Raw genomic sequence first — 24,910 nt, 5'->3', positions numbered from 1 at the left:
GTACTAACTCTGTAATATTGTGACCCTAAATCAATTGCTAAGTATATTGTTTGGGATAGACAAAAGAAGAATCCAAAAAGAAAAAACAAGATTCTACGACCTGTCAAAACCGCCCGACATGAGGCAAATGACCTTTTGAATGACGGTCATAATTATTTGGCTTGACAAACCGTCCAAAAACGAAAATCTAACCGTTACAGAAAGATTGACAAAAAATTTTTTTTCCTTTTCTTTTTCTATAAATTTTTATGTTATCCTACTTATATTTATAGTTTTATATTCTAAAATGAGAGCTCTTAAAGGTAATAAAATAAGTTTAATAAATCAATTTATGGGGAAAAACGCTGGAATTTTTATTGGCAATCTGAAATTAAATAAATCGACGGTTGTGAAATCAAATTTGTGATAAGCCGCTGGTTTTGACAGAAAATTTTCTACATTCATGAATTCCATCCCGAAGAAGTTTCCCCTCCTTGTTTATTTCCCAGGCCGTTGCGTTATCAAGGTAAGTATTTACCCAACATCTGCAATAGCAAATTTAAAGAGATTAGCTCCATATGATTCAGTGGCTTTTCTTTATAATGGACAATACCTCATTGAAACTTTTTCATTTGAATTCTACGGTATTAAGCCAAGAGATGTGCTGGTAATCGTTCAATCGAATCAGTCAGGAGATTTTTCAAAATGGCTGAATTTAACTCGTGATACAGACACTTTTTCAGACAGAATATCTTCAATTATTAACCAGAAAACATCTCGTGAGGCTGCCAGAATCCGTGACTTTCAGCTGATCAGAATGGAAAGAAAACCAAGGGCATTCAGAAAATTATGTTCAGCTAAAATGTCAAGAATTGGTGAATCAGCAAAATCTCAACAATCCACCACAAATATCTCATATGAAAGGCCAACCATGCCAAGTACAGAAGCATTACCCTCATTTTGGGACATTCCAAATACAACACCACAAAATAACTGCATCGAAAGCACAGAAGCACCTCCATACAGTCCAAGTGATGCAGATGGTGGCTCCTTAAAGCAACTTCAAACGCCACAAATTGGTGGATCTGTGTAAGGTTGTTATTAATCGCAATAGGACCCGAATCCATTCACAAATTTTCTGAACTTTGCAAACGGTTTTAAAGACAAGAAATTTCAGCAACCGTTTATTTAATTATGACATGTCATTTTTGACCAAAAAACATATTGACATATCATAGCGACCATTTATTAAACTTCTTTACATTAATACCACCTACATAATCAACTATTGATTAATGAAAATAGGAAATGAATACATTGATGGAAGAATATTCAAAAAAAGTAATTGAAGAAAAAAAAAGAATTATTAATGGGAATTAATTGAATTCAAAATAACTTGAATACTTATGTGATGATCCACTTTTAATTAAGATTCATATCAAAAATTAAAAGCCAATTACAATTTGATCAGATGCCCAATGAATTATGTTCACCTTGCTTTTGCTTTGACTTTGATTTATGCATGTAGAAATTGTCTTTTTACATCCTAAAATCAGATTTAAACAAACAGAAGATGAAACAATAAACTTATTTGAATACTGATTCGGTATTTCTATTGCTTTATGCGAATATTTAAATATTATTAAAAATGTAATCAAAATTATTTATCTCAAAATAGATTTCCAATACAAATACAAATAATAGAAATTTGTATCGGAAATGTTCACTTTTTTGTAAAATTAGAATTTATTTTTGTGCTTGTAGGAATACGTTTAAAAAGTTGATGCAAATAAACGATGAAAACGTTTAGAAAAAGTTCTACTGCCATCGACATGTCGAAGCGCTGTGTAGCACTACCTACGGATTTATGGTTTTGGTTTGTTTAATGTTTCAATAATCTTTTTGCACTCTCCACACATTTTTACATATTTGAGAAATATATCTTTGATCTTAGAAATGACGATAGAAATGAAAGTAAAGTAATTCGCACACTCAATTTTTATGAGTAAGCATTAATTCATACGCAGAAACAGATGGACGACACAAATTTTTCTATCGTCATTACTGAAATCAAAGCCTTGAGGTGTTTTCAAAATGATATGATTTAATATTTATGGTGAATTTATCTTTCGCCAGAATGTGTTGAAAAATTCTACATTTTGAGTATGTACATAAGACGTATGTAACTTCCTTCTTTCTGATACGGTTTTGATATTTTTATGTGTGTATGATTCATTTTTTCATTGGTTACTATGTAAAGTAAGTATTGGTACTCAAGTTGTGCATTGTGATGTTGTTGTTTTCTTTTGATGAAATTCACCATGATTTACATTATTACTCAAAACTTTTATCGTTCGACTATTGAATTAGTTTTCTGTACTTTTCACATTAGGAGTTACATGACAAAAAGGGTAAAATAGTAAAAAGTGCTTAAAGCCAAGTTCTCTGTGACATGTGATGTGACGGGAAATATTTCATTGAGTAAACGGTCTTTATTAGATTGTTCGAACAAAGGTATTCAATTATTAAAATATAAAAAAATGTTTAGGTCAAGATATGATGGTGATGCTACAACCTTTTCACCAGAAGGACGTATTCTCCAAGTAGAAAATGCTATGAAAGCTGTTCAACAAGGAATGCCAACAGTTGCAATCCGTTCCAAAACTCATGCAGTTCTTGCTTGCATTATGCATAATCCATCCGAATTTTCATCATACCAACCAAAAATATTTAAAATAGATGATCACATTGGTGTTTCCATTTCTGGATTAACAGCAGATGGAAGAGGTCTTTGCAAATTATTAAGAAACGAATGTATTCAACATAAATTTGCTTACGGGAGCGAAATAAGAGTTGTAGAGCTTGCAGATATTGTTGCAGAAAGGTCACAAAAGAAAACACAAAAATATGATAAAAGACCATATGGTGTTGGCTTGCTAATGATTGGCTCTGGGTCAGACGGTGTTCGTTTATTCGAAACCTGTCCAAGTGGCCAGAATTGGGAGTTTAATGCTCAAGCAATAGGAAGAAGGGCACAAGCAGGAAAAACATATTTAGAGCAACACTTAGCCGAATTCAAAGATTGTGATCGCGAAGGATTGATCAGACATGCATTGAAGGCAATCAACGATTGTAGTTCCAAAGAAGAGATCAATCTTGAATCACTCGCCGTTGGAGTTGTTGGCATTGATGAACCCTTCGAAATTCTTGAAGGTGAACAACTTCGCTGTTACATTGATGAAAACTAAAAACTTGGATTTAATTTTTGGGTATTAATGAACGATGGAACTTATTGAATAAACGATATAAATTTTTGAATACACACGTTAACGGTCACAGGGAAAATGAAAACGATCAAAAATATTTTAGTGGAATAAAGATGCTACGATAACATAAATATAAATTCCATCGTCTGATCCTTGAATGAAAGCAACACATCCCATGTTGCCAGGGCCCAAAAGAACACTGCGTTTTTGAGAGCTATTGAACCACTTTTTAACGAGATTAGATGTTGGAGTTTTTCCATCAAAAGCTTCGTAAAAGTGTAGTAAAGATGTGACAACAAATGTACCGTTATTTAGATCTACAAGGTCACCATTTGCAAGTGCACTTGCATAGTTGACAAAAGCATCTTGTTGTTTGATTTGAGGCAACTTTAATTTTTGACGAATTTCATTGATTTCCTTAAGAAGTTCTTCTGGTGTTGCTGGGTCCTTCTTTTCCTTCTTCCTTTTCTGGTGTGTCTTGTGTGCAGGTGACTCTTTTGGTTCCATGGAACTTTACTATGAAAATATAATTTTTAACGTACGTTACAATAAACGTTTTTAAACGGTTTCCAAAGACATTTTAAACGTTTTTTCTGAATGAAGGGATCTCAAAGAAAAATACATTAAAAACACAGAAATTAGTAAAAACAATGTAATAAAGAAGACTTCTTTAACGGTATGACATTTGTCTGCGTACACGTGCACCTTGACCACCGAATTTCTTTGGTTCCATACGACGTGGATCTGCAACAAGGAGTGTACGATCGTAATCTAAAAGAACCTTCTTGATTTCATCTTTGGCTTGTTCGTCAACATACTTTTGATAATATGCAACTACAGCTTTGGCGATAGCTTGACGAATAGCATAAATTTGGGCAACGCTACCACCACCATGGCAGCGGAGGCGGATATCGAGGTTCTTGTACTTATCTTCACCGATAAGGAGAAGTGGTTCCATAAGTTTGGCTTTAAGTGTTTCAGTTCCAACAAGGCCAAGGGGAACACCATTTAACTTGATAAGGCCAGAACCTTCCTTGCAGTAAGCGACGGCTGTAGCTGTTTTCTTGCGTCCAAAGACTTGAACACTTTTCATCCGAAAGGTCAGCCATAACCGCTAAAACCGATAAAACTGTTTTTAACGTTTTTTAATTTGTGGGTATTAAATAACCGCTGAGTTCGAAAAAGTGCGGACGATAGACTCTCGTGCATATGGATCCTTTGACAGAAGAAAATATCGAAAAAGAAGCAAAAGAAGTCAGTAAAATATTGTGTGATCTTGCATGTGCTTCAAAAGATGCACTAGAGAATGCATTCCAAAGTCAAAAGCAGATTTCCAAAAAAATTATTGAGCTTGAAAATTCGTTCAAAGAACTAAATGAATTATATCATCCTTTTGAATACAAAGAGTGCTTCCAAACATTAAAAATTATCAAAGATAGGATATCAAATGTTCAAAAGCGAATTGACTTATTGGACAAAAGATTCAAAGCAATAGAAGCTAAACTTCAGAGATGATGAACATCAGGTTTTGTAAAATATGTTTGAAGTCATTCTTATTTAATGAATATGTGTAAATTTCATAATTTACATCAAAACTTATACATACTGGCTCCCCAAGATTTGTTCGTATCAGCACTTCCACATTTTTTTTTATAAAGGATGGATTATTTTTTTTTTCAAAAAATTGTTTAAACCATGGCAAAAGTATGCAAGAACTGACTGAATCTGATTGCATCACACAAGAATTTAGAGTTTAAATTTATTAATTAAAGAATAACAATTATTTAATTTTAAACAAATTCTAGAACGAAACCAACGTATCTGGATCTTCTCCTTCATCAGAAAAAGGAAGATATTTTTGACATGATACTATTTCTGGTGAACATGAAATTACATGTCTAATCAACTTTACAGGGAACTTCATCAGCGATAGTATATCTAGCTGTGTAATAAATGTAGGTTCTGTAGTTGATGTAATATCAATTAGATGTTTATCTTGAACATTAATTGAAAAATCAAGGTTTTGAAAACAAACGATTGTCATTGGTAGTGACACCCGAGGGCCTTCATATGAAGTATTTTTGTTTAATTCAATCAAACACTTGTATAACAATAATTGCCTTACTTTATTTCTAAGATTTTCTTCTTTTTCCATTATTCTGTTTTCTGCCTTTGTAATAGCAGGGTCTATTTCTTGATCTTTTTTTATTAACGATGGATTATCAATCCATTTTATTGATTTATCATCTTTTTCAACAAAACCAAGTGCACTCAAAACATTTATAACATCGTAGATCCTTCTGTTGAGAGATTTTACAAATGTTTTATTTTCTGATCTTGATGAATAATTCGTAACAATTGAGTTTGCAATTTCTCTTGGCGTTGAAATTCGGGCTACTTTTATTTTGTCTGCTACCACTTTTGATAAACTTTTCAGGCTGACTTCAGGCGCATTACCTTCCATCAACGTTGATCCCGCCAAAAATTTTAATTCCCCGCCAAATCCAAAATCCTCTTTTTTCCATCAATATAACCAAAGAATACACAGAAAAACATAAAAGCAACTCATTTTAAAGTGAAAGATATTACTTTTTTGATCAATTTAACTTATGCGTCTTCATATGATCTCTGTGCAATTTCCATAGCTAAAATAGAAACAAGAACTCTTAGCCAAGGATAAACTTCCACAAATCCTTTTTCATATTCATACTTTTTTCGCTTCGTAAAATGGAATGATCATTCCAGGTTGACCGCTATCAACAACGGTTTTGATATGAACCAAGAAAAACCCAGTTCAGAAGAATATTATATAGATCTTTATGGACGATACAACACTGGGAAATCTATGCTTATTTCTAAGATTGGCGGACTTGATTATGGCACTGATCTGTTTTTTGAATGTAAGTCCATAATTAACTATCAAGGAATTTGTATTACAACCAATATCACAGTAAATTTTGTAGATGATTTTGCACCAATGAGAGTTCCAAGACCAGATGCACCAAGAAAAGGTTTTATTATTCTTTACTCGATGGTTGAACGTGATTCGTTTGAATATGTCAACGAATGCTATCAAGACATTACCCGTTGTTACAGAAACCCTTTGGTTTACCTTTGTGCTTCCAAATGTGATCTCGTTGAAGAACGTGTAGTTAGCCAAGAAGAAGGAGAAGAACTTGCCAAACAAATAGGCGCTTTTTACATGGAAATATCAGCTAAGAACAACATAAATGTTCACGAACTATTTTACGGACTTGTCGAAAAGATTTATCAAAGAAATCATCCAACAGTTAACCAAACACCACCAAAAGAACAAAAAAGCACAAAAAAAGAAGTTTGTACTGTCTTCTAAATAAATATTTTTAATGCATATGCATCACACGTGATCAATTTTTTAATGTATAATCTATTTTAGACTAAAATAAAGCTTCAATGAAAAAGTACAATATAATAAACATTCTTAAAAGGATCTGAAAAATATTCCCTTACTTTAATTTTTTTTTATTTTTACTTTTAATTCAATACAAACAAAAAGAAAATATTTGTTCCATCATTTGCTCATCTCTCGCAAACTAAGAATGGCATTTTCTTTTGAGCATTGACACGACACATATATCAAAACAGCTTTCTTGAAATCAAGTCCGGTTTCATTTTGTATTTCTTTAATATCTTGCTTTTGTTCATCAGTGAAATTGTCATAGCAGTTTAATGATGATTCAAATTCTTCTTCCTCATCTTCTTCGTATAAATCTGATTGATTTGATTCAAAATCATTTTGAAAGCTGTCAACTTGTGATACAAAAGAAGAAGATGTTTGAGTATCATCATAATCTTCTTCATCAAAGCTACTATCACTCGATGATTGTGTTAGAATAGCAACATGAATCGGGGGCTTAAGGCTTTGTGGTTGAGGTATTTCAATTGATTGAATTCTATTTGATATTGTGATTTCTTTAGGACGTGGACTTGGTTTCGATTTAGGACAAACCACAAAGAAATTTGGAGGTTCATAGCCTATATCTTTTATTGTTAAGTTTTCATCTAAAATTTTTTGTTGATATATTAATTGAATTTCGCCTTTACTTTGAAGTAAGTTACGAACCTTTTCGATTAGGCTGTGGATAGGCTCTTCAGGACTACACTTTATACTAAAAGTCTTCCCTGAAACTGTTTTTATAAGGGTTTCCTGCATCGGCTATGCGAACGTTAAATCTTATTTTTTATCGACGACATGTGAAATGATTTTTTTTCATCGGTCGTGTTTACAACCGATTGACAAAAAAATTTTTTTTAATGTGGTCGTACACAGTTTAACCGTTTTAGACTTTGACAATAACCGTAATGTGATTTTTGGGAACGTAGTGTTTTTGCCATTATTGAAAAAATTACAAATTTTGAATGAAGTTTATTCAAAATTGAGAGCATTGAATATTCTCAGCGTCTTCTGGACGTTCCCATAAACCAAAAAGGGAATATTTTTTATAATCTAATTTATTCGTTCTAATTTTATTGTTATATATATTTAATATCATCGGAACAATTTATATTTAAAATTTTATAATGAAATCTTGAAGATATATGAAAATATTTGCATTTGATTTCTACAGATTTTCTCTAACCAAAATTGAGATCATTTTAGACAGCCAAATGTTAGACACCCACGAACTAGGCTTCATCAAGCATATTTCAACACCAGAACCAACTGTAGTTCAACAGAGACCAATAGATCAGATTGATAAGTACCTCTTAATACGTAAAATTGGTCAAGGAACATTTTCAAAAGTATTTCTTTCAATAGACAAAGAAACGCATAAGACTTATGCTGTCAAGAAAATCAAGCTAAGAACAATGCTAAAAATGCCTGATGGTGCAAATCAACTTGACAGAGAAATAAGACTTATGAAGTTTTTAAACCACGATAACATCCTTAAGCTTTACGATGTGTTCCTTTCAGGTGACCATGAGTATGCTTATTTAGTTCTTGGGTATGCTGACAAAGGTTCTGTTTTAAATTTGCTTCAAAAAGGAAAATTAACTTATGATTCGATCCGATCAATCATCAAGCAGGTTGCAATAGCTCTCTCATACATGCACTCTAAAGGATTTGTTCATCAAGATGTTAAACCTGCTAATATATTAGTAGATTCCACTGGAAAAGCAATCTTAGGAGACTTCGGAATTAGTCACAGTATTAATAGTGCATCGATGGTTGTTGGTTCACCTGCATTCCAAGCTCCAGAAGCCTTAGATGATGACGATGAATTACCGCCCATTGATGGCCAATGCCCTCAAATAAAGGAAGATGTTTGGGCTCTAGGTATTACTCTTTATCAGATGCTCTTCGATCAACTTCCTTATACTGGAGAAAACCTATACAATATAGTTAAAAACATAAAAGAAAATGAACTCGTTATACCAAAAGCTTCATTCCCGGTTCCAGAAGATCTTATACGCGGAATTTTAGAGATAGATCCTCATAAGAGGCTTAATCTTGACCAGATATTATCTCATCCATTTATCAAAGATGCAGATAACTTTATCACAGACTTCAACATTAGAACAACTACTCTTATCCCAACAGACTTTGAGAAAAATCGTGAAATCAATTTTATTGATTTTGTTAAATGTGACAATAACTTCAAGTTTTCACAAATAGCAGCAGAGTTAAAGGCAAGTGCATTGAAGTTGGTCCGATCATCAGATAGCTTCATGGGTCATTCATACAACCCAAGAATGGCCAGAAAAAGGATCCCTCAGCCTATTCCAAAAGGATTCAACTCGCTTCAAGGACCAATGCCTGAAAATTTATTACAGGCGGGTGCACATATTCCTCGAACATTCACCCCTAAACCTATACGTCACTACCGGTTCTAATTTCCATTTTAGTAAATTTTTTACCTAGTCGAAATTATCTGTTTTCAAAATTTTGTTGTTTTTAGAATCAATTTTATTTGGCCAAAAGTGACGTCACAGAATTTTACGCTCAAATAACCGTCATATTTGACAAAAAATTTCATATAAATATATTTTTTACAACTTGATAATTATGAAGTTTACAAAACAGCCGACTGTCAAAACTCCGGTAATTCAATAGTTTCTGCATGTAAATTTGGCAAACAGCGTCAAAATTGTAAACTAAATCATCGTTTGTTCAAAAACGTGGCATTTTTACGACACATTCAAAAAGCATTTTTTACACCAAATTTGAATACAGGATAAACGGTCTTCTGAAAATTGATAACATTTAATATTTATTGAAAAACACGCTGATTCAACCTTAAAAGAGATTTTTGGTCGGTGATTGACTGTTGAATCAGTGCCATACCATCAGGGAATGCACTTAATATCGATCTGAGTGTTCCAACGATTTTTATTAATAAAGCATCCGAAAATCCATAACTTTTCAATTTTGAATCTTTCAATGCTAATGTTTTTGCAAACCCAACAATTATCTGTGGTATTACTTGTGAGAGTGCTTGCGGAAATTGTTCATACACGATAATAATTGATGAATAAATGTTTTCTGCCTCGATTTTTTCTGGGAGAACCGATACCATTACATTCAAATATTTCTGAAGAGGGAACTGCTCCTTTTGAATTTTCAAGAACGAAAACAAAAGTGAAACCACCGCTGCGACCGTTTGGTGGTAATAGGGCTGCCCCACATTTTCTAACTGAAGGATTTCATCAATTTTTTGGAAAATTCCATTAATATAATTTGCTAAAACGTTTGGATTAGTTTCTAATATATCCCTTAAAGCTATTATTGGGAAAGGTTGGTTTGTTCCGTCACAATATTTTAATGTTTCCAAAATAATTTTTATCATAAACTTCAGTATTAAACCAGAAATTTCATTTGCAGCAACTTTAAATAATTTTCCAAGAATAGAAACTCCGAGTAAAATTTCTTGAATTCTATTTTCTTTTAATAATTTTTGTAATAATTGTATAAATTTACCCTTATCGAAATATTGAGGAACATTTAAAGCGATTCCAGTTAAACAATCAAACACGTGCATCATCAATGAAACTTTTGCACTATTATCTTCATCACCACCAAATTCATCCTCTTGTAAACAAGGCAATTCATTATTAATTGCAGCAATTGAATAACTAAAAGCAATTTTATATATGTCTTGTGATAACGTATTCGAATATTTATAAATCATTTTCGTATAAAATATAAATGCTTGTTCGCTTAATGAGGCTTCATGTAATTCGAAAATGGATTTAATTTCTTCCATATGTGGATTAGGATCTATTTGATATGTTATAAATATTGCTGCCAAAGTTTTCAATGATTGTTTTATTATATTTATCAATGGAATATATGAAAATGATTTCATTTTAATTATTATTTGTTCAATGTTCGATTGAAATACAATTGGAAAATTATTAATTATTGAACGAATTAATTTAGTCGAATTAATTATTGTATCTAAAAGTATTGATTGTTGTGATTCATCATTTACATTATCTTCATTTTGGAAGTTTTCATTGTTTTGTATATCCGATAGTATATGACTACAATCAAGTTCATTAACTGCATATTCCGCAATTTTTATTAATATGTTTTGAATTAATGGATGTTTAATATTAACAAGATTTGTAAATGATTTTAATAAATGTGATACTATAAATGTATCTTTTGAACTTGTGTTTTGTATAAGTAATGCAATATATTGTTCGGATATTTGTTGTGTTTCATTAGGTAATATTTTGATAATTTTTGATATGATTTCAAATGATATTCCTTTTAATATAGGATTCATATTATCATCAATTTGTATCGATTGAAGTAAATATGGCATTAATTGTGGAACATATATTGAGATATCATCTTCAGCTACTTCAACTAACATAGAAATGGCTTCAAATATTTCGTTTACATATGGTGAGTTAACTTGTAACATCGAAAAAAGTTTTTCGAATATTGGTCCATTAAATTTATCGTCATATTCGATATATTGTATAGCGAAATTTAATGTTTTAATTCCTTGATAAATTAATTCAACATCATTAGAATCTATAGCACAAATACATCCTTCAATTATAGGCTGAAAGAAATCATTTAATCCAATTGACATAAAACTAATAAATTTTTGTAATGATATTAATGAAACTTCTCGTATTGAATGATGATTATTTGGTGTTAAATGATTAATAAAAAATTTTGCAAAAGTGGATGATTGGGAAATTGTTGTGTTTGGTGCATTATATATGAATTTGTCTAATATTAATATACTTGCAAATGTTGAATTGGGGCTATCGTCTGACAAAAAACGGGAAACGATAGGAAACAGTTTTTCGCCGTTAAAACGATAGCAAAGGTATTCGATTGAAGTGGATATGAAACATGCGCTGGAGTTCTCTTGATAACATTCATCAGTAAAGCCAATGGCCAATGACTTAAAAATGGTTTCAATAAGAAGCTCAATATGTGGTTTTACATCATCGGTGAAGTTTTGGATGATTTCTATTAATGGAAGATAAATGAAATAATGAAGAGTTGGTTGGATATTAGGATCATTTAACATGTTTATGAGATACAACAAAAGTTGTGAAATTGGAATGGCCGAATTTTGATATGAACTTATAAACGATGAAAGATGATTTGCAATTTTATAGGTACAATTACGACCAGAAAGTAACGACTGATGGAAAATAACAAAATACTTTTCAACAATTGATGAATAATTAGGTTGAATTAATTGCAAATTATTATCATCAATCCACAAATTTAAAGAAACAAATAGACCTAGACCAGAAAGAAGGTAATCTTCATCAGGGGATGTTAAAGAAATCATAATTTGATTTATAAATTGTGGGAGATTTGAATTGAATGCTTGTTCTCCTAACATAGGAACCATTACAGATAAAAGTTCAAGCCCTACTTGATGGCTTCTTTGGTTTTCTTGTGAAAATAGTACTTGTAGAAAGTCAAATAGTTGTGGCCATAATTCAGCAATGGTATGTGGAGAGTCTTCTCCAAATAATTCACATGTTTTTTGTAGCAGCTTTTCAATTGCATAAATAATTGAGTTTTGTACAAGAGGGTCTGCTTCTTCATGAAGAAGATTTAAAATTGCTGCCTTAATCTCTTCTGCAGCTTGTTGTGATCCCATTATATTTTGCCAATGCCTTGAAATAACTTGAGAAAGCCCTATTGCCGCTTGCTGTTTAATAAAAGGTGAAGAATTTGAAGATAATATTCTTAATATTTCTAAAATAGACTCGCTATTTAAATATATTGAAAGAATTGCATTTGTAATTTCTGTAACACTGTGACAAATTGGGTTTTGGAGAAGGCCATATAGTTGTTCAAGGGTTTGCATTTGGTTCTGGATCGAACAAGGCAACGTATCGTAAATATAAAGTACTTGATTTTAAGAGAGGTGGATCAATTAATTTGTATGCATAAACTATTCAATTTCTATTGATAAAAATCAAATGAATCAATTAATCTTCTATAATAATGTGCTTTTTTCTAAATAACTCACCAAAATATTTGTATAATTTTTGATAGAGATTGAATAACTCTAAAGAATTTTATCGCATATAATTAATAAAGAATTATATCTAAAAAAAAATTATTAATGAAACATATTTAAAGTTACAACAAATATTTTTCATACAATTAATTCATTATTCCTTTCACTGCTTTTAGTTCACCGATTAAATTTTGTAATTTTTCTTCTATATATTGATTTAAGTTTTCGAATGATTCCTTTGCAAACTGAAGTTGCATTTTTGCATCTTTTTCTTCTTCATTAATTTTTACCTTTTTCTGTTTAACTTCATTTTGTAAATTATCCGCTTCGTTCCTTAGCACGTTGATATCCTTTTTCTTTGTTGATGCCATTGCTTTAATTTCTTTTTCTAGATTAACTTTTTCCTTTTCAAGTTCTTCCAATTCCAATGCGATGCTATTTCTTTCTGCTTCGATCTGTGCTTGTTCGACTTCTATTTGTAATGATTTCATTCGATTATTTGATATTTCATTTAAAAGATTTTCGAGATCAACACCTAAAATTTCTTTTTGATTTGTTCCATTCGTATTAACTTTTAACATTTGACTTGACCCTAATTGTGTAATTATTCCATTGATATCATTTGCTAATGAAAAAATCGCATCAAATTCGTTCTTACAATTTTCATTAATTTCTTTAATCTCTTTTTCAAGTTCTTCTTTGATGTTATTCTGTTGCTCTTTCTCTAAGTCATATTTGTTAATCGTATCAATCATCTCCATTAATTGATCTGGTCTTACGTTCATTGTTTCCATTTGTCGCTCTAATTGTAACATTTCTTCTTCGGCAATTTTAAGTTTTTCCTTTTCTTCTTCTTCTAATCGCTTTAATTCATCAAGTTCTTCAGCTTTTTGTGAATTCGTCTTATGAAGGTTTTCGAATTCTTGTTGCCGTTGTTCGATAACGCGCTCAATTTGACGATTTGCTTCAGCATATGATTGTCGAGGATCTTCATTTCTTTGTAAAGAATCTAGTTCCTTTTGAAGAGCCTTAAGGTCAGATTGAAGCTTTTCATGTGTTTGTTGGATATCGTTCAAGTCAAGATAAAATGTTGATAAATCTTTCTCGAAACGGGAAATGGATCTATCATCACCTTGAAGCCAAATTTCATAGGTACGCTTAATGCAGTTGAAAAATATCAGTCGATTGCGGAAACTTGGATTATTCGTTAAATATGCTTGTTGTTGAGGTTTAAGAGTTTCATCGCTTTTGATAAGACGACAAAGCCAATTAAGAGGATAAAGTGTGGGGCCTAAACGATTAAGAGCACCAATTGTAGATTGAAGATCAGTTGGCCGAATTTGATAAGGATATCCAAATACACTCATTAGATCACGAAAATCATGTTCGAGTTTGGAAGTAACTCCAAAGTCATTGAAATCTTTGTCGATAATGTGGAGAAGTTTGCATGCAACTGATTGATACTTTTTTTGAGTTAATGACTGAACTCGGTTTGGAAAGGCTGGCTCACCTTCCCTTTCTTTAAAAAAATTATTTATGCATCTAAAGGGATCCCCTTGTCCTGATGGAGGTTCTGGTTTTTGTGTTCTTGATTGTGCTATTGGACGTTCTCGGTCACGCCCTGATGTAGATTGGCGGCGAGATGCAGCTGTAGTACTTCGAGTTGGTATGTGGGTCCTTGGAACACCAACACTTTCCCTCGCCCTCCTCATCAATGTACGTTTATTAATTTAAACGGCAGAAATTTGTGTTTCCAAAATATTTCATGAAAATGTTTAGTTAAATATTAGTTAAATGATAAGTTAATTAAATTTAAAATTAATTTTGATTTATAAATCGTATTATGGAAAGATTTAAGTATTAAAATTAGATTTATTCAAAACATGACAAAGAGATTAAAATATGTTATTTTAACTTTAAACCATTAGATTTGCTTTCTATTAATATTAGAATTTAAAATAAATTTAATTTTCAATTTTTTATTAATAAATTTTTTTCGACGTACCAATGCTCAAATATTAAATGCTTTTTGGTGGCACATAAGGCAAGAGCTATTATTTGTTAATTAAAACAATCAAAAATCAATTATAATTAATATGTTGATGAAAAAAAGGTTTCCCAACAAGTTTTTAGCATATTTCTTTAAATTAGTCCATAATTATTTGGTATACAAGAAACCAAAACTATTACAAAAAAGAAACCAAAGGATGATAAATTTTGTTGTATCATAAAAAGTGCAATTCAAAAAAGTAGTTTTGTCACTTTTAGTTTACTATCCACGATGTCAAACGAAGACTGCCCTGTTGTCGCTACATTTTTCTCATTTTTGGGCGTTGCCATCGCACTCGCTTTCACAGCTATTGGCTCTGGTTATGGCACAGCCAAATCTGCTATTGGTGTTTTTGCTGTTTGCTCCATGCATCCTGAATTCATTTACCGTGGTTTAATGCCAATCATTATGGCTGGTATCGTTGGTATTTATGGGTTAGTTACAGCAGTTATTATTGCACCAAGCGTTAGACCACCATATCCACTTTTCAGAGGATATGCAAATCTTGCAGGTGGTCTCTCCGTCGCTTTAACAGGTCTTGCTTCAGGTATGTGTATTGGTGTTGCCGGTGACGCTGCCGCTCGTGCTATGGCTGAACAACCACGTTTGATCATGGGAGCAATGCTTATTCTCATTTTCGGTGAAGTTTTGGGTCTTTATGGATTCATTGTTTCAATCATCTTAAGCACAAAAACCGCAACATGCGAATAAGTATTACAGAAGATTGATCAATATCATAAAAATTACTTAAATTCAATTAATTCTTATTCCAAGCCTTTTATTTTTTGTTAACCAAATAGAGTTTAATTTTGAAAATGGAAATTATTTGAATCAATTAGATATAAAATTTTAAAAATTAAATATTACTTATTTATAATTACCAAGTAGCCCATGCTTAATTTGTTTTGTAGCTAAATAATCTGAAAATAAATTTATTTTTTTATTCTAATTAAATTTTTAAACATCTCTATTAGTTAAATTTGTACTTGAAAAGTGTTTAAATTTATTGGGCTTCATGAGTTTTAATATTGATTCTTTGTCATATGAAACAAATCGTTAATTTATTAATTATTAAAGTGACAGTCGAATAATAAAATTGCAATGCTTAAGTGTCACTCAAGGAATTAATTTCTTTTGAGTCAACGTTTCATACATAAATATCAAACAAATCATTCCCTCAAACATTGTGTTTATACATCGATCAAATCTATGCGAAATAAGGCGAAACAACATCATTTGGCTTCGTATCACTTTTTGGGTGTGTAGAGAACTGTTTTAAGTTTGGCGAAAGGTTCGCATCGAGTTCCATTACGCATGCCTTGTTACCAGACCTGTACATATAGTTCGGCGCTGACCAAACTGTGATTAATTTCTGGTCAAAGAAGTATTTATATCCTTCTTGTGCGAGCTGATGCGATCGCACAATTAATTGGAGTCTGTTAACGCGAAGGAATTGCTCAACTTGAGCATAGCCGAAGATATACCCGGCACCGCGTTGACTTTTCGTCCAGTCACGTACGTTATCGGGATCTGACCAACATAAATCAGAAAGAGGTCCCTCAAATGGTAGCTCCATACGACGCTGGAGAAGATCTATATGCTCGATGAGTGGGAGTTCTCTGCTGAGACCACCATGAACGCAAAAAACGCGTTTATCAATAATGGCAGATATCGGTAAAAGATCAAAAATCTCATTGCAGAGTGACCAGACACCAATGTGTCCATATATTTGAAGGCAATCATTGTAGAAACCATAGCTAGTGTTGAGTTGGCGTGATTCATGATTTCCTCGAAGAAGAAAAATTCGATTTGGATATTTGATCTTAAGTGTGGCAAGATAAACAAAGGTTTCAAGTGAAAAATAGCCACGATCAACATAATCTCCGAGAAAGAGAAATTTCTTATTATTGTCATCAGTAGCTCGACCTGCTGTTTCGAATAGCTGAAGTAAATCAAAAAGTTGCCCATGTATATCGCCGCAAATAGTGATCGGTGTTTGAAGTTCTAAGCAATTAGGTTCTTGATAAAGAATCTCTTGGAGCACTTTCATGAGCTTTACAACAGTTAGCTCAGAGAGGTGATTACCTTCTTCGATTGTGGAAAAGATTTGGTCGAATTCGATTTCTTCGCTCTTCATTCTCTATCGGAAAAGTGACACACTTTTCACTTTTGCATAAACAACTTATTTCTATATAAATTTATAATAATTAATTAATCACAAAAGATTTAAGTGATTACTTTTTTTTTCGAATAAAACGCAATATCTTGTAATTCTACAGCAACAATATAAAATTATTAAAATAAAAACTATTTAAATAACATTTTACTCTTTTCTTGCCTTAATTCTCATTGCTTGCACACCTGCGTTCTGCAGTTGTATTAGCCCATTTACAATGAACTGAAGTTTCTGTGGATCATTTGCAAAATTTCTCAGTTTCGGGGGCCTTTGCTCACCAAATAGTTTCCATGTTGCATCGATAAGTTTTTGTGAATTATTAAGCACATTTACATATTGAAATATTACATTAGTTTTAATTTCGTTCATTTTCATATTGATTAAATTCATTTGTTGAATTAATTTTTTTGTTCTTGAATTAAATTCATTTTTAAATTTATAAATTAATTTATAAATTAATTGCGAAAATTTAATTATATTTTGTTGGTGATTAAAATTTGTATTATTTTGATTTGTTTGTTTTGCACTTAAAGTTAACGAATTAATTGTTTGCTTCATTACTTGATTGTCTTCATTCAGCTGTGAGTTGGCATTCTTTAAATCAAAGATAACGACGTTTAATTCGGCGTTTTGTGATTTGAGGGAATTGATATCTGATTCAAGTAATGAAATTGTTGTCGTCAAGGATTTGTTTTGTTGTTCATAAGACTGATTGGCTTTGATGAGTTGAGAAAGTTTTTTGTCGCACCTGTGGATTGTGTCTTGCAATTCAGTAATTTTTTGTATATGAGAATTGGATTCCTGAGAAAGTTGTTCATTTTGTGATTTAAGAGTATCAGTTATACCTAGAATGTTCATCTTATCAATTGATAAATTGTAGTTTTTAGTTTGAAGATCTTTAAGCAAAAGATGTAATTGATAATTTTTCTTTTTCAGATTTTGATTCTCAGTTTGAAAAGAAGATTCGCCATTGTAATCCAAACAAATCTTTTTTAATTTTTCAAAAAGAGTTTGAAAATCATTTATTTGGAATAAATCAAAAATTTTCTTTTGTTGCCTCTTGAGTGTGTGAACCTCTTCTTTGAGACGTTGATTACGTTTGGTTAATGACTTTATTATATATTTATAATTCGGAAATGAATTGGAATTTGGTGAATAAATTTCCATTTTGACCCTATTTATTTTGTTTTGTAATTGCTTCATTTCAAAAGACATGTCATCTAGATCTGATGAAATAAATATTTCTGATTCATTCATTTCTAACCCAAAAAAAATTCTATCGTTTACATTTATAAACGACACTTTGGTTAACGTTCGCCAATAAAACATGAGCAACATAAAAGATATTCTCAATAATCCAAATGAAATGTTTTTAGACGTTTACTTAAATGACTTCGAAGAAGGTAGTAATGAACATAAGTTAATCTCCTTGTTTGCATATGGTTCTTGGAATGATTATCTATCTATTGAGAAATCACTTCCTGAGCAACTTCGTTTGTATCCAAACAGTGAAGCTGCCAAAAAACTCAAGAAATTAACACTATTATCTCTTTTTGCGAAAGGATCAAAAATTTCATTTGGAAAAATCAAAGAAGAATTAAAGATCGATAACATCATTGATATAGAATCATTGGTTATAGATCTTATGGCTTCAAACCTAATCGATGCTAAAATAGATGAACAAACAAATTGTGTTATTTGCGATCGTGCTGTTTCTCGTTGTATAAAGAACGATGAAGAAAGCATTAAAACAATTTTAAATGAAATAAAGAGTTTTAGAGGAAAAATTGCAAGTGCATTAAGATAAATAAATTTAAAAATCAACATAATTAAAATTTTAATCATAATTTTTAATATATCAAAAAATTCATTGGAATAAAAATGCGTTATTAACAAAAAAAATTATTGTTAAAATTCATAAATAAAATGATTTTAAAAAAATGATAATTAAAATAATTATTATATAATAATTATTTAAATATCTACAGGCTTCCTCCCTAACTCAGTTGGTTAGAGTGTCAGACTGTTAATCTGGAAGTCGTGTGTTCGAGCCACACGGGAGGAGAATGAATTTTTTTACACAGTCATTTTTACACGCTGAAAATCGAAAATATGATTCAAGACCATCTACACAACAAGATAATATACTTTTTGATCAAAACATAGCAAATTCTTCGAAATGCATACCTAATTATTTACCACAATTCATTAAGTCTACCCCTTTGCCACACTATACTCAGCCATTACTCATTAATCATATGCTTAATGTCTCAGGATTACCCTCAGGAGTCGAGATAGAAGAACAAAGATTTTACCCTTTTCGGTCCATCGACCATGGCCGTCCTTTTCAATACGAAATCCTACTTTTAAAAGGTTTACATTATCGTCCTGACAAATGGTACCCATTTAATGTTGGCAACAAACCATTACCTTCATCAATTATAATTAGTGCTGACCCGAATATTAGTGTCCATTTACCTGTTTATATTTCAAATCTAGATTGCTTAATTATTCAGAGAGGTCATTGTATTATTGATCAAGATAAATGTCTTAGATTAGATGTTAGTTTAGAACCATTTGAACTTACACAATATGAAATTGATAATAATGTTATAAATCTTAATCTTTTCTTTAACCAAAATTTATTATATTATAAGAATTTTCAACCAGTTAACATTTTTAATCATAAAACGAAATATTATAGAAGTATTGCTAAATTTTATATTACTTATTCAAATATTATTATTAATTTAAGTGAAGATTATGATTTTATTTCTAAAATCATTAATGTTTCAAGACTTTTGATTGATTATTTACATGGTTTGAAATATAACTCAAGATATTTATTTGATACACATGATTCGATTAAATATACAATTAGTTCAAACATGAATATTGAATCTTTCCGAGAAATATTTGCTAATACACCAAATTTATTTGAGAATATTGATGAGGAAATTAAAGATATTTTTAATAACAAACATGTGAACCTTAAACAAAAGAATCTTGCTGTAATCAAGATGATTAATGAAAGACAAACTGAAAAGACTTATTCATCGTTTTTATATGAAAGAGATGTTCTTGGATCTTTTACATCTAATGAATCAATATCTTTCTTAATTTCTTTATATCTACAATGCTACTTGACAGTAAGGTCGCAGTTCAATAGTTCTTTAGATATTAAGGACAATGATGAGCATAAAGATCTGGAGTCTAATAAAGCAGAGTTTAAAGAAAATCAAAAAATGAAAGTTAATGAAAATTCTGATGAGAATCATATGATAAATAATATTAATGACAATAATAATTATAACGACAATGAAATTACAAATATTAAAAATTTGACTGATATGTTAAAATGTTTCAATATTATAATTAATTATCAAAACTTCAAATCTCATAATATATTATTCACTTTTAACTTACTTAATTCATTAACTTATCATTATCAACACCCGGAAAGTTATTGTTTCTTATTTACTGATGACGGCGTGGCTAGAGTTAAATTAAAAGAGAAGTTAATATTAGTTAAGGATCTGGATGCCTTTATTAATATATTCGATCTTGATCCAGATCCTTTAACTAATAATTTTATTGATTATTCGATTCAAGCTTTTAATCATATGTTGAATTCGAAGTATTTAATAATAATTAATTCAAAATATATGAAATTGTTTAACATTAAAAGGAATATTTGGTTATCATTAATTCTACATATTACTTATAGAAGGAACAAAAAACCCCTTAAGCCTTCAGGTAATTGTAGATTTAGTAAATCATTATTCTATTTGATATTAGACAATTTCATCGCTTTACCTCAATTATTATTATATACTTTATTAAATAATTCACTTCTCGACATATCAATTCTTCAGACAATTCGAATTGGAAATATAATTATCTTAGGAATTAACTTTATAACATCAATTATCCCTTATTTCTTATCTATACTATTTTACTCACTTATAAAATTGTTCAATTTATTAGTTTTTTTAATAAGCATTTATTTTATTCAATCTTCAAAGCTGTTTACCATTCTTAAACATAGTAACATTTTGGTTTCATCAAATATGATCAGAAGGAACAAAAAACCCTATCAGCCTTCGCGTATTTGTAAATCAAACAACTTCTTTGTTTTAGATCTCATTAATTTGAAGATTTTAACAATTCTTAATCTTAATCTCAATCTCAATCTTAATAGTTTATTATTATTGCTTATTGAAATTTATATATTTTTAGATAAGAACATATTGTATATTTATTTGATGTATTCAAATGTAAGTGTAACAAGGAATAAATTATCAACAGAAAGTATTAATAAATATTTAAAACGAAGAAATATTTTTGATTGTACTCGGAACGATCAGAAGGAACAAAAACCCTTATCAGCCTTCGCGTCTCCGCTCGTCAAACATTTTCTTTAATTTAAATATTTTATTAATTTCAGTATTGAGAAATTTGGAAACAAAGAAGATTGAAGATGAATTTGGTTCCGTTGGCTACACAGGTCTCGTTTTGCGACATAAGTTAATCCCTTTATTTTGTTCAGTCCTTAATTGGTACAATATGTTCAATATGTTCAGTGGGTTCACTAGGTTCAGTAAGTTCATGATGCCAGTTTCCAATTGGATTGTTGGCCCCTTCCGTTGGCAACAAATCCTCAAGGTTCACACATTTTGATTTTAATTCCTTTTGATCTTTAAAACACCTAATTATAATGATATTTAATGAATAAACCACACGGGAGGAGATTTTTTTGATTTTTTATGAATATTGATTTTTTGCGTCCGAGAACTCGATTTTCGGAAATATCTCCCCCAGGGCACTCTAATGATACCCTTTTTGGCGAATCGAAATTTCGATCAATAAATTATATCGACGATTCGGAAATGCGTAAACGACTTGAACGATCTCCTATTATACAGAAGCACCTACGACGATGTCCTTCACCTGCTGAAACCCCCTCAGATTTGCGAGAAAAAAGATAACAGAAATTGATTTTAATTTTTGGTGAACCACTTCAACAAGAATTCCTTCTTGTTAGTGGTATTCATTATAATCAAATCCAAACCCCGATTTATATGGAGAAGAAGGAGTCCCACCTCAATGGGTAATTATTTCATCAGATCCACATATTTCGTTTTTACTACCAATATTTATCAACGAAGAAAGAGGGTTAGTTTTATGCCGAAATCAATGCATTATTCAAGAAGGAAACCTGTTAATCAACCTTAATTTTCCACCAAGACTCACATCGTCCGACGAAATTGAGAGAGGTGTGTTTGATTTAAGAACTTTCGTAGGACCAACCAGACCTAGAGAATTACCATTTCGGTTAAATAGTGATAATCCAAAAGTTCAAAAATATATTTAATGTTGCAAATAAGTATCTTATCCAGAAAGCTATTAATTTAAATGTTGAAATAGTTAATAACAACACACAAAATATATGGGCGACATGTCATTTCTATAACATTGGTCAGATCGATTTAAGATCAATTAATCAAATTAACCACAACATGATACATAATGAGTTACAATTCACAGATATGACGAGAAATCAATTTAATTATATTGAATCTCCAATCAATTCAGTTACACCAATCGAGAAATCAATTACTACAAATCCAGTTATTGAATCGTTACATGTGAATCAGATACAAAATGAGAAAACAGTAGATACTCAGGTTGATTCTTTAGAAGTTAATCCGATAATTAATGAAAGAACAATCTCAACTAATATTGATTCTTTAACAGCAGAACCAAAATTTAATGAGAAAAATAATTACAACTAACATTGATTCTGTACATGCAATTCCCAAATTTAATGACATACAAGTAAATACAGGAATAGATTCAGTAAAAGCAAACCCTGTGTATAATAATGTTGAAGTTAATCCTAATATTGATTCTTTGAATGTTAAACCTGTTATGAACAATAAAATTATTAATTCGAATGTTGATTCATTACAAATTATTCCGAATTTAAATAATAAAACTATTAACCCAGATGTAGAATCTTTACATATTATACCAGAAGCTATTAAGAAAACCACAAAACCTATTGTTGAATCTCTTTTTTGTAGAAAGTTTATTTAGGAATAAAACAGAAACAGCGTTAATTGAACAACTTAAAATAGATGTAAACAAAACGTTGAAGACTCAAATTGTTAATATTGAAGAAAATGAGATTTGTTTTAACCCAATTAAAAGAACGATAAATATTGATATTCCTGAATTTGAAATTATGTATAAACATACTCCTAAAGTCTTAAACTTAAGTAACTATTTCACAATTTCTACTTCAGATAAATCAGATATGGAAGATAATCTTAGTGAAGAAGAATCAAGTTCAGACACTAATATTCCACTTCATAGAAATATTAATACTTTAACTAATAATGATGAAGAAGAAGATGAACATGAATTAGTTCAAGAAACTGTAGACATGAATGATGAATTAATTGAAGATATTAAAAAATGTGTCAGTAAAGAAGATATTTATAATTTAATTAATAAATGGAGACCAACGAAAGAACTTAACAATTGGAAATATGATAACTTACCATTAGCTAAACAACCATTAATCCATATAATGATTAGAGAAGGGAAATGGTGTGTACCAGGCCAATTCCCATGCCAATGTCAATGTGAGAATGAATTTAAAACAGGAAATGCTTTAAATAATCATATGAACAAAATACATGGTTTAAAACCTGATAAAAATCATTTATATGGTTGTATTAAAAACTTAATAGAGAAAGACTTAATTTGGTTAATATTAAATAATTCGAATAATTTAGAAAAAGACATTTATAGGAACAATGTTATAGTTTGTCCTTTCCCTAATTGTGATTATTTCACTAATGCACATAAATCGTTAATTTCTCATATTTCACATAAACATCAAGAATTTGATGAAAATATAAATACTATAGGTTGGTTTTGGTCTACTATTATAGCTTATACTAAGCTTAATAATAAAATTCCTAGTTGCTTGGATATATTATCACATAGAGAAGGTTATATGTGTAATCATTGTAAAGTCTGTTGGAGTTCAGATGCAAAAGGAATTTTAAATCATGCGAAAAAACAACATGAATTAATTAATATTGAAGGCATTCATTCAGTTTATGATAGAATTAAATGTATTTTCCATATAAAATGAAGACAAAGCAAACATTATAACTCGTCAGCAAAAAGATTTATCAACAATTACAATACATAACCCAACAAAAGAATTTCAGCCACGCACAAAATCGTTATTTTCGAAAATTAAATAATTGCATCAGATCACTAGTGGGCCCGCTATCGATTGGCTGCGTTTCATAAGACTGCTCAAGAAAACTCGAAACATATTCGTTCGCATTCATCTTCCCTTCGGCGACTTTCCGGAGTATTTTCTCATATTTGTCTTTCAAATGCTTCAAAAGTTCGTCTTCTTCATAGGCATCTTCTTCTTCTTCTTCATCACTACTACTGTCAAGGAAATGTTCAAGTTTCGATTTGTACGAGTCGAAATCAAAGTTTATCGGACCGTCTGCTTCAACAGAGTCAAATTGCGAAATCTCTTTCATGAATTCACCAACGCGTTCAGCCATTTGCGTCCCAATGTCTTCGAAACTGAACTCTGGCTTTTGGAAATCATTGAGTCAACTTTCGTCATCATCTTCATGTTGCGTTTCTTCCGTTTTTATGTTTTGCGATCGTTTTATTTCATTCGAAAGTTCTTCTTCGCTGTTATGATATCCGACTGTAAGAAGAAATGAGAAACGAATGTAACGAAGCGACCGATTTCGGGTTGGACAAAGCAATTCAAATGATCGAGGAACTCTGACATCCATAGAATCTAAATACGCAAATTGATACTTCCGAAATTTGATCGAATGGAGTTATTTTCGAAAATCGGGTTCTCGGATGCAAAAAATCAATATTCATAAAAAAATCA

The 24,910-nt window shown here is 30.8% G+C and overlaps 12 protein-coding genes across 12 annotated transcripts; 6 read left to right on the top strand and 6 right to left on the bottom strand.

Moving 5' to 3' along the window:
* Positions 1 to 442: 442 nt before the first annotated feature.
* On the top strand, positions 443 to 1,072 carry GO595_000618 (uncharacterized protein; the record flags this gene model as incomplete). The annotated part of the gene is made up of 1 exon (XM_067919507.1): positions 443 to 1,072. One exon carries the CDS (start codon positions 443 to 445, stop codon positions 1,070 to 1,072), a length of 630 nt encoding a protein of 209 aa, XP_067779087.1.
* A 1,447-nt stretch (positions 1,073 to 2,519) lies between these two features.
* On the top strand, positions 2,520 to 3,227 carry GO595_000617 (20S proteasome subunit alpha type 1; the record flags this gene model as incomplete). Its single annotated transcript, XM_067919496.1, has 1 exon — positions 2,520 to 3,227. One exon carries the CDS (start codon positions 2,520 to 2,522, stop codon positions 3,225 to 3,227), a length of 708 nt encoding a protein of 235 aa, XP_067779086.1.
* A 117-nt stretch (positions 3,228 to 3,344) lies between these two features.
* Positions 3,345 to 3,752, bottom strand: GO595_000616 (uncharacterized protein; the record flags this gene model as incomplete). Its single annotated transcript, XM_067919485.1, has 1 exon — positions 3,345 to 3,752. The coding sequence occupies one exon, from the start codon at positions 3,750 to 3,752 to the stop codon at positions 3,345 to 3,347; it is 408 nt and encodes a 135-aa protein (XP_067779085.1).
* A 163-nt stretch (positions 3,753 to 3,915) lies between these two features.
* Positions 3,916 to 4,338, bottom strand: GO595_000615 (40S ribosomal protein S16; the record flags this gene model as incomplete). The annotated part of the gene is made up of 1 exon (XM_067919474.1): positions 3,916 to 4,338. The coding sequence occupies one exon, from the start codon at positions 4,336 to 4,338 to the stop codon at positions 3,916 to 3,918; it is 423 nt and encodes a 140-aa protein (XP_067779084.1).
* A 1,680-nt stretch (positions 4,339 to 6,018) lies between these two features.
* Positions 6,019 to 6,597, top strand: GO595_000614 (small GTP-binding protein; the record flags this gene model as incomplete). The annotated part of the gene is made up of 1 exon (XM_067919463.1): positions 6,019 to 6,597. One exon carries the CDS (start codon positions 6,019 to 6,021, stop codon positions 6,595 to 6,597), a length of 579 nt encoding a protein of 192 aa, XP_067779083.1.
* A 198-nt stretch (positions 6,598 to 6,795) lies between these two features.
* GO595_000613 (uncharacterized protein) lies at positions 6,796 to 7,437 on the bottom strand (the record flags this gene model as incomplete). The annotated part of the gene is made up of 1 exon (XM_067919452.1): positions 6,796 to 7,437. One exon carries the CDS (start codon positions 7,435 to 7,437, stop codon positions 6,796 to 6,798), a length of 642 nt encoding a protein of 213 aa, XP_067779082.1.
* A 455-nt stretch (positions 7,438 to 7,892) lies between these two features.
* On the top strand, positions 7,893 to 9,119 carry GO595_000612 (CAMK family protein kinase; the record flags this gene model as incomplete). The annotated part of the gene is made up of 1 exon (XM_067919441.1): positions 7,893 to 9,119. One exon carries the CDS (start codon positions 7,893 to 7,895, stop codon positions 9,117 to 9,119), a length of 1,227 nt encoding a protein of 408 aa, XP_067779081.1.
* A 3,763-nt stretch (positions 9,120 to 12,882) lies between these two features.
* Positions 12,883 to 14,448, bottom strand: GO595_000611 (kinetochore protein NDC80-like; the record flags this gene model as incomplete). The annotated part of the gene is made up of 1 exon (XM_067919430.1): positions 12,883 to 14,448. The coding sequence occupies one exon, from the start codon at positions 14,446 to 14,448 to the stop codon at positions 12,883 to 12,885; it is 1,566 nt and encodes a 521-aa protein (XP_067779080.1).
* A 569-nt stretch (positions 14,449 to 15,017) lies between these two features.
* GO595_000610 (V-type proton ATPase 16 kDa proteolipid subunit) lies at positions 15,018 to 15,497 on the top strand (the record flags this gene model as incomplete). The annotated part of the gene is made up of 1 exon (XM_067919419.1): positions 15,018 to 15,497. One exon carries the CDS (start codon positions 15,018 to 15,020, stop codon positions 15,495 to 15,497), a length of 480 nt encoding a protein of 159 aa, XP_067779079.1.
* Positions 15,498 to 15,993: 496 nt separating this feature from the next.
* On the bottom strand, positions 15,994 to 16,923 carry GO595_000609 (Ser/Thr protein phosphatase; the record flags this gene model as incomplete). The annotated part of the gene is made up of 1 exon (XM_067919408.1): positions 15,994 to 16,923. One exon carries the CDS (start codon positions 16,921 to 16,923, stop codon positions 15,994 to 15,996), a length of 930 nt encoding a protein of 309 aa, XP_067779078.1.
* A 1,366-nt stretch (positions 16,924 to 18,289) lies between these two features.
* On the top strand, positions 18,290 to 18,769 carry GO595_000608 (uncharacterized protein; the record flags this gene model as incomplete). The annotated part of the gene is made up of 1 exon (XM_067919396.1): positions 18,290 to 18,769. One exon carries the CDS (start codon positions 18,290 to 18,292, stop codon positions 18,767 to 18,769), a length of 480 nt encoding a protein of 159 aa, XP_067779077.1.
* Positions 18,770 to 24,224: 5,455 nt separating this feature from the next.
* GO595_000607 (uncharacterized protein) lies at positions 24,225 to 24,563 on the bottom strand (the record flags this gene model as incomplete). Its single annotated transcript, XM_067919385.1, has 1 exon — positions 24,225 to 24,563. The coding sequence occupies one exon, from the start codon at positions 24,561 to 24,563 to the stop codon at positions 24,225 to 24,227; it is 339 nt and encodes a 112-aa protein (XP_067779076.1).
* Positions 24,564 to 24,910: the final 347 nt, after the last annotated feature.

Source organism: Histomonas meleagridis (assembly GCF_020186115.1).
Source record: "Histomonas meleagridis strain 2922-C6/04-10x chromosome Unknown contig_11, whole genome shotgun sequence".
Taxonomy (NCBI): domain Eukaryota; phylum Parabasalia; order Tritrichomonadida; family Dientamoebidae; genus Histomonas; species Histomonas meleagridis.
The sequence above is the reverse complement of the archived record's forward strand: the minus strand, read 5'-3'. Positions and strand labels throughout refer to the sequence as shown.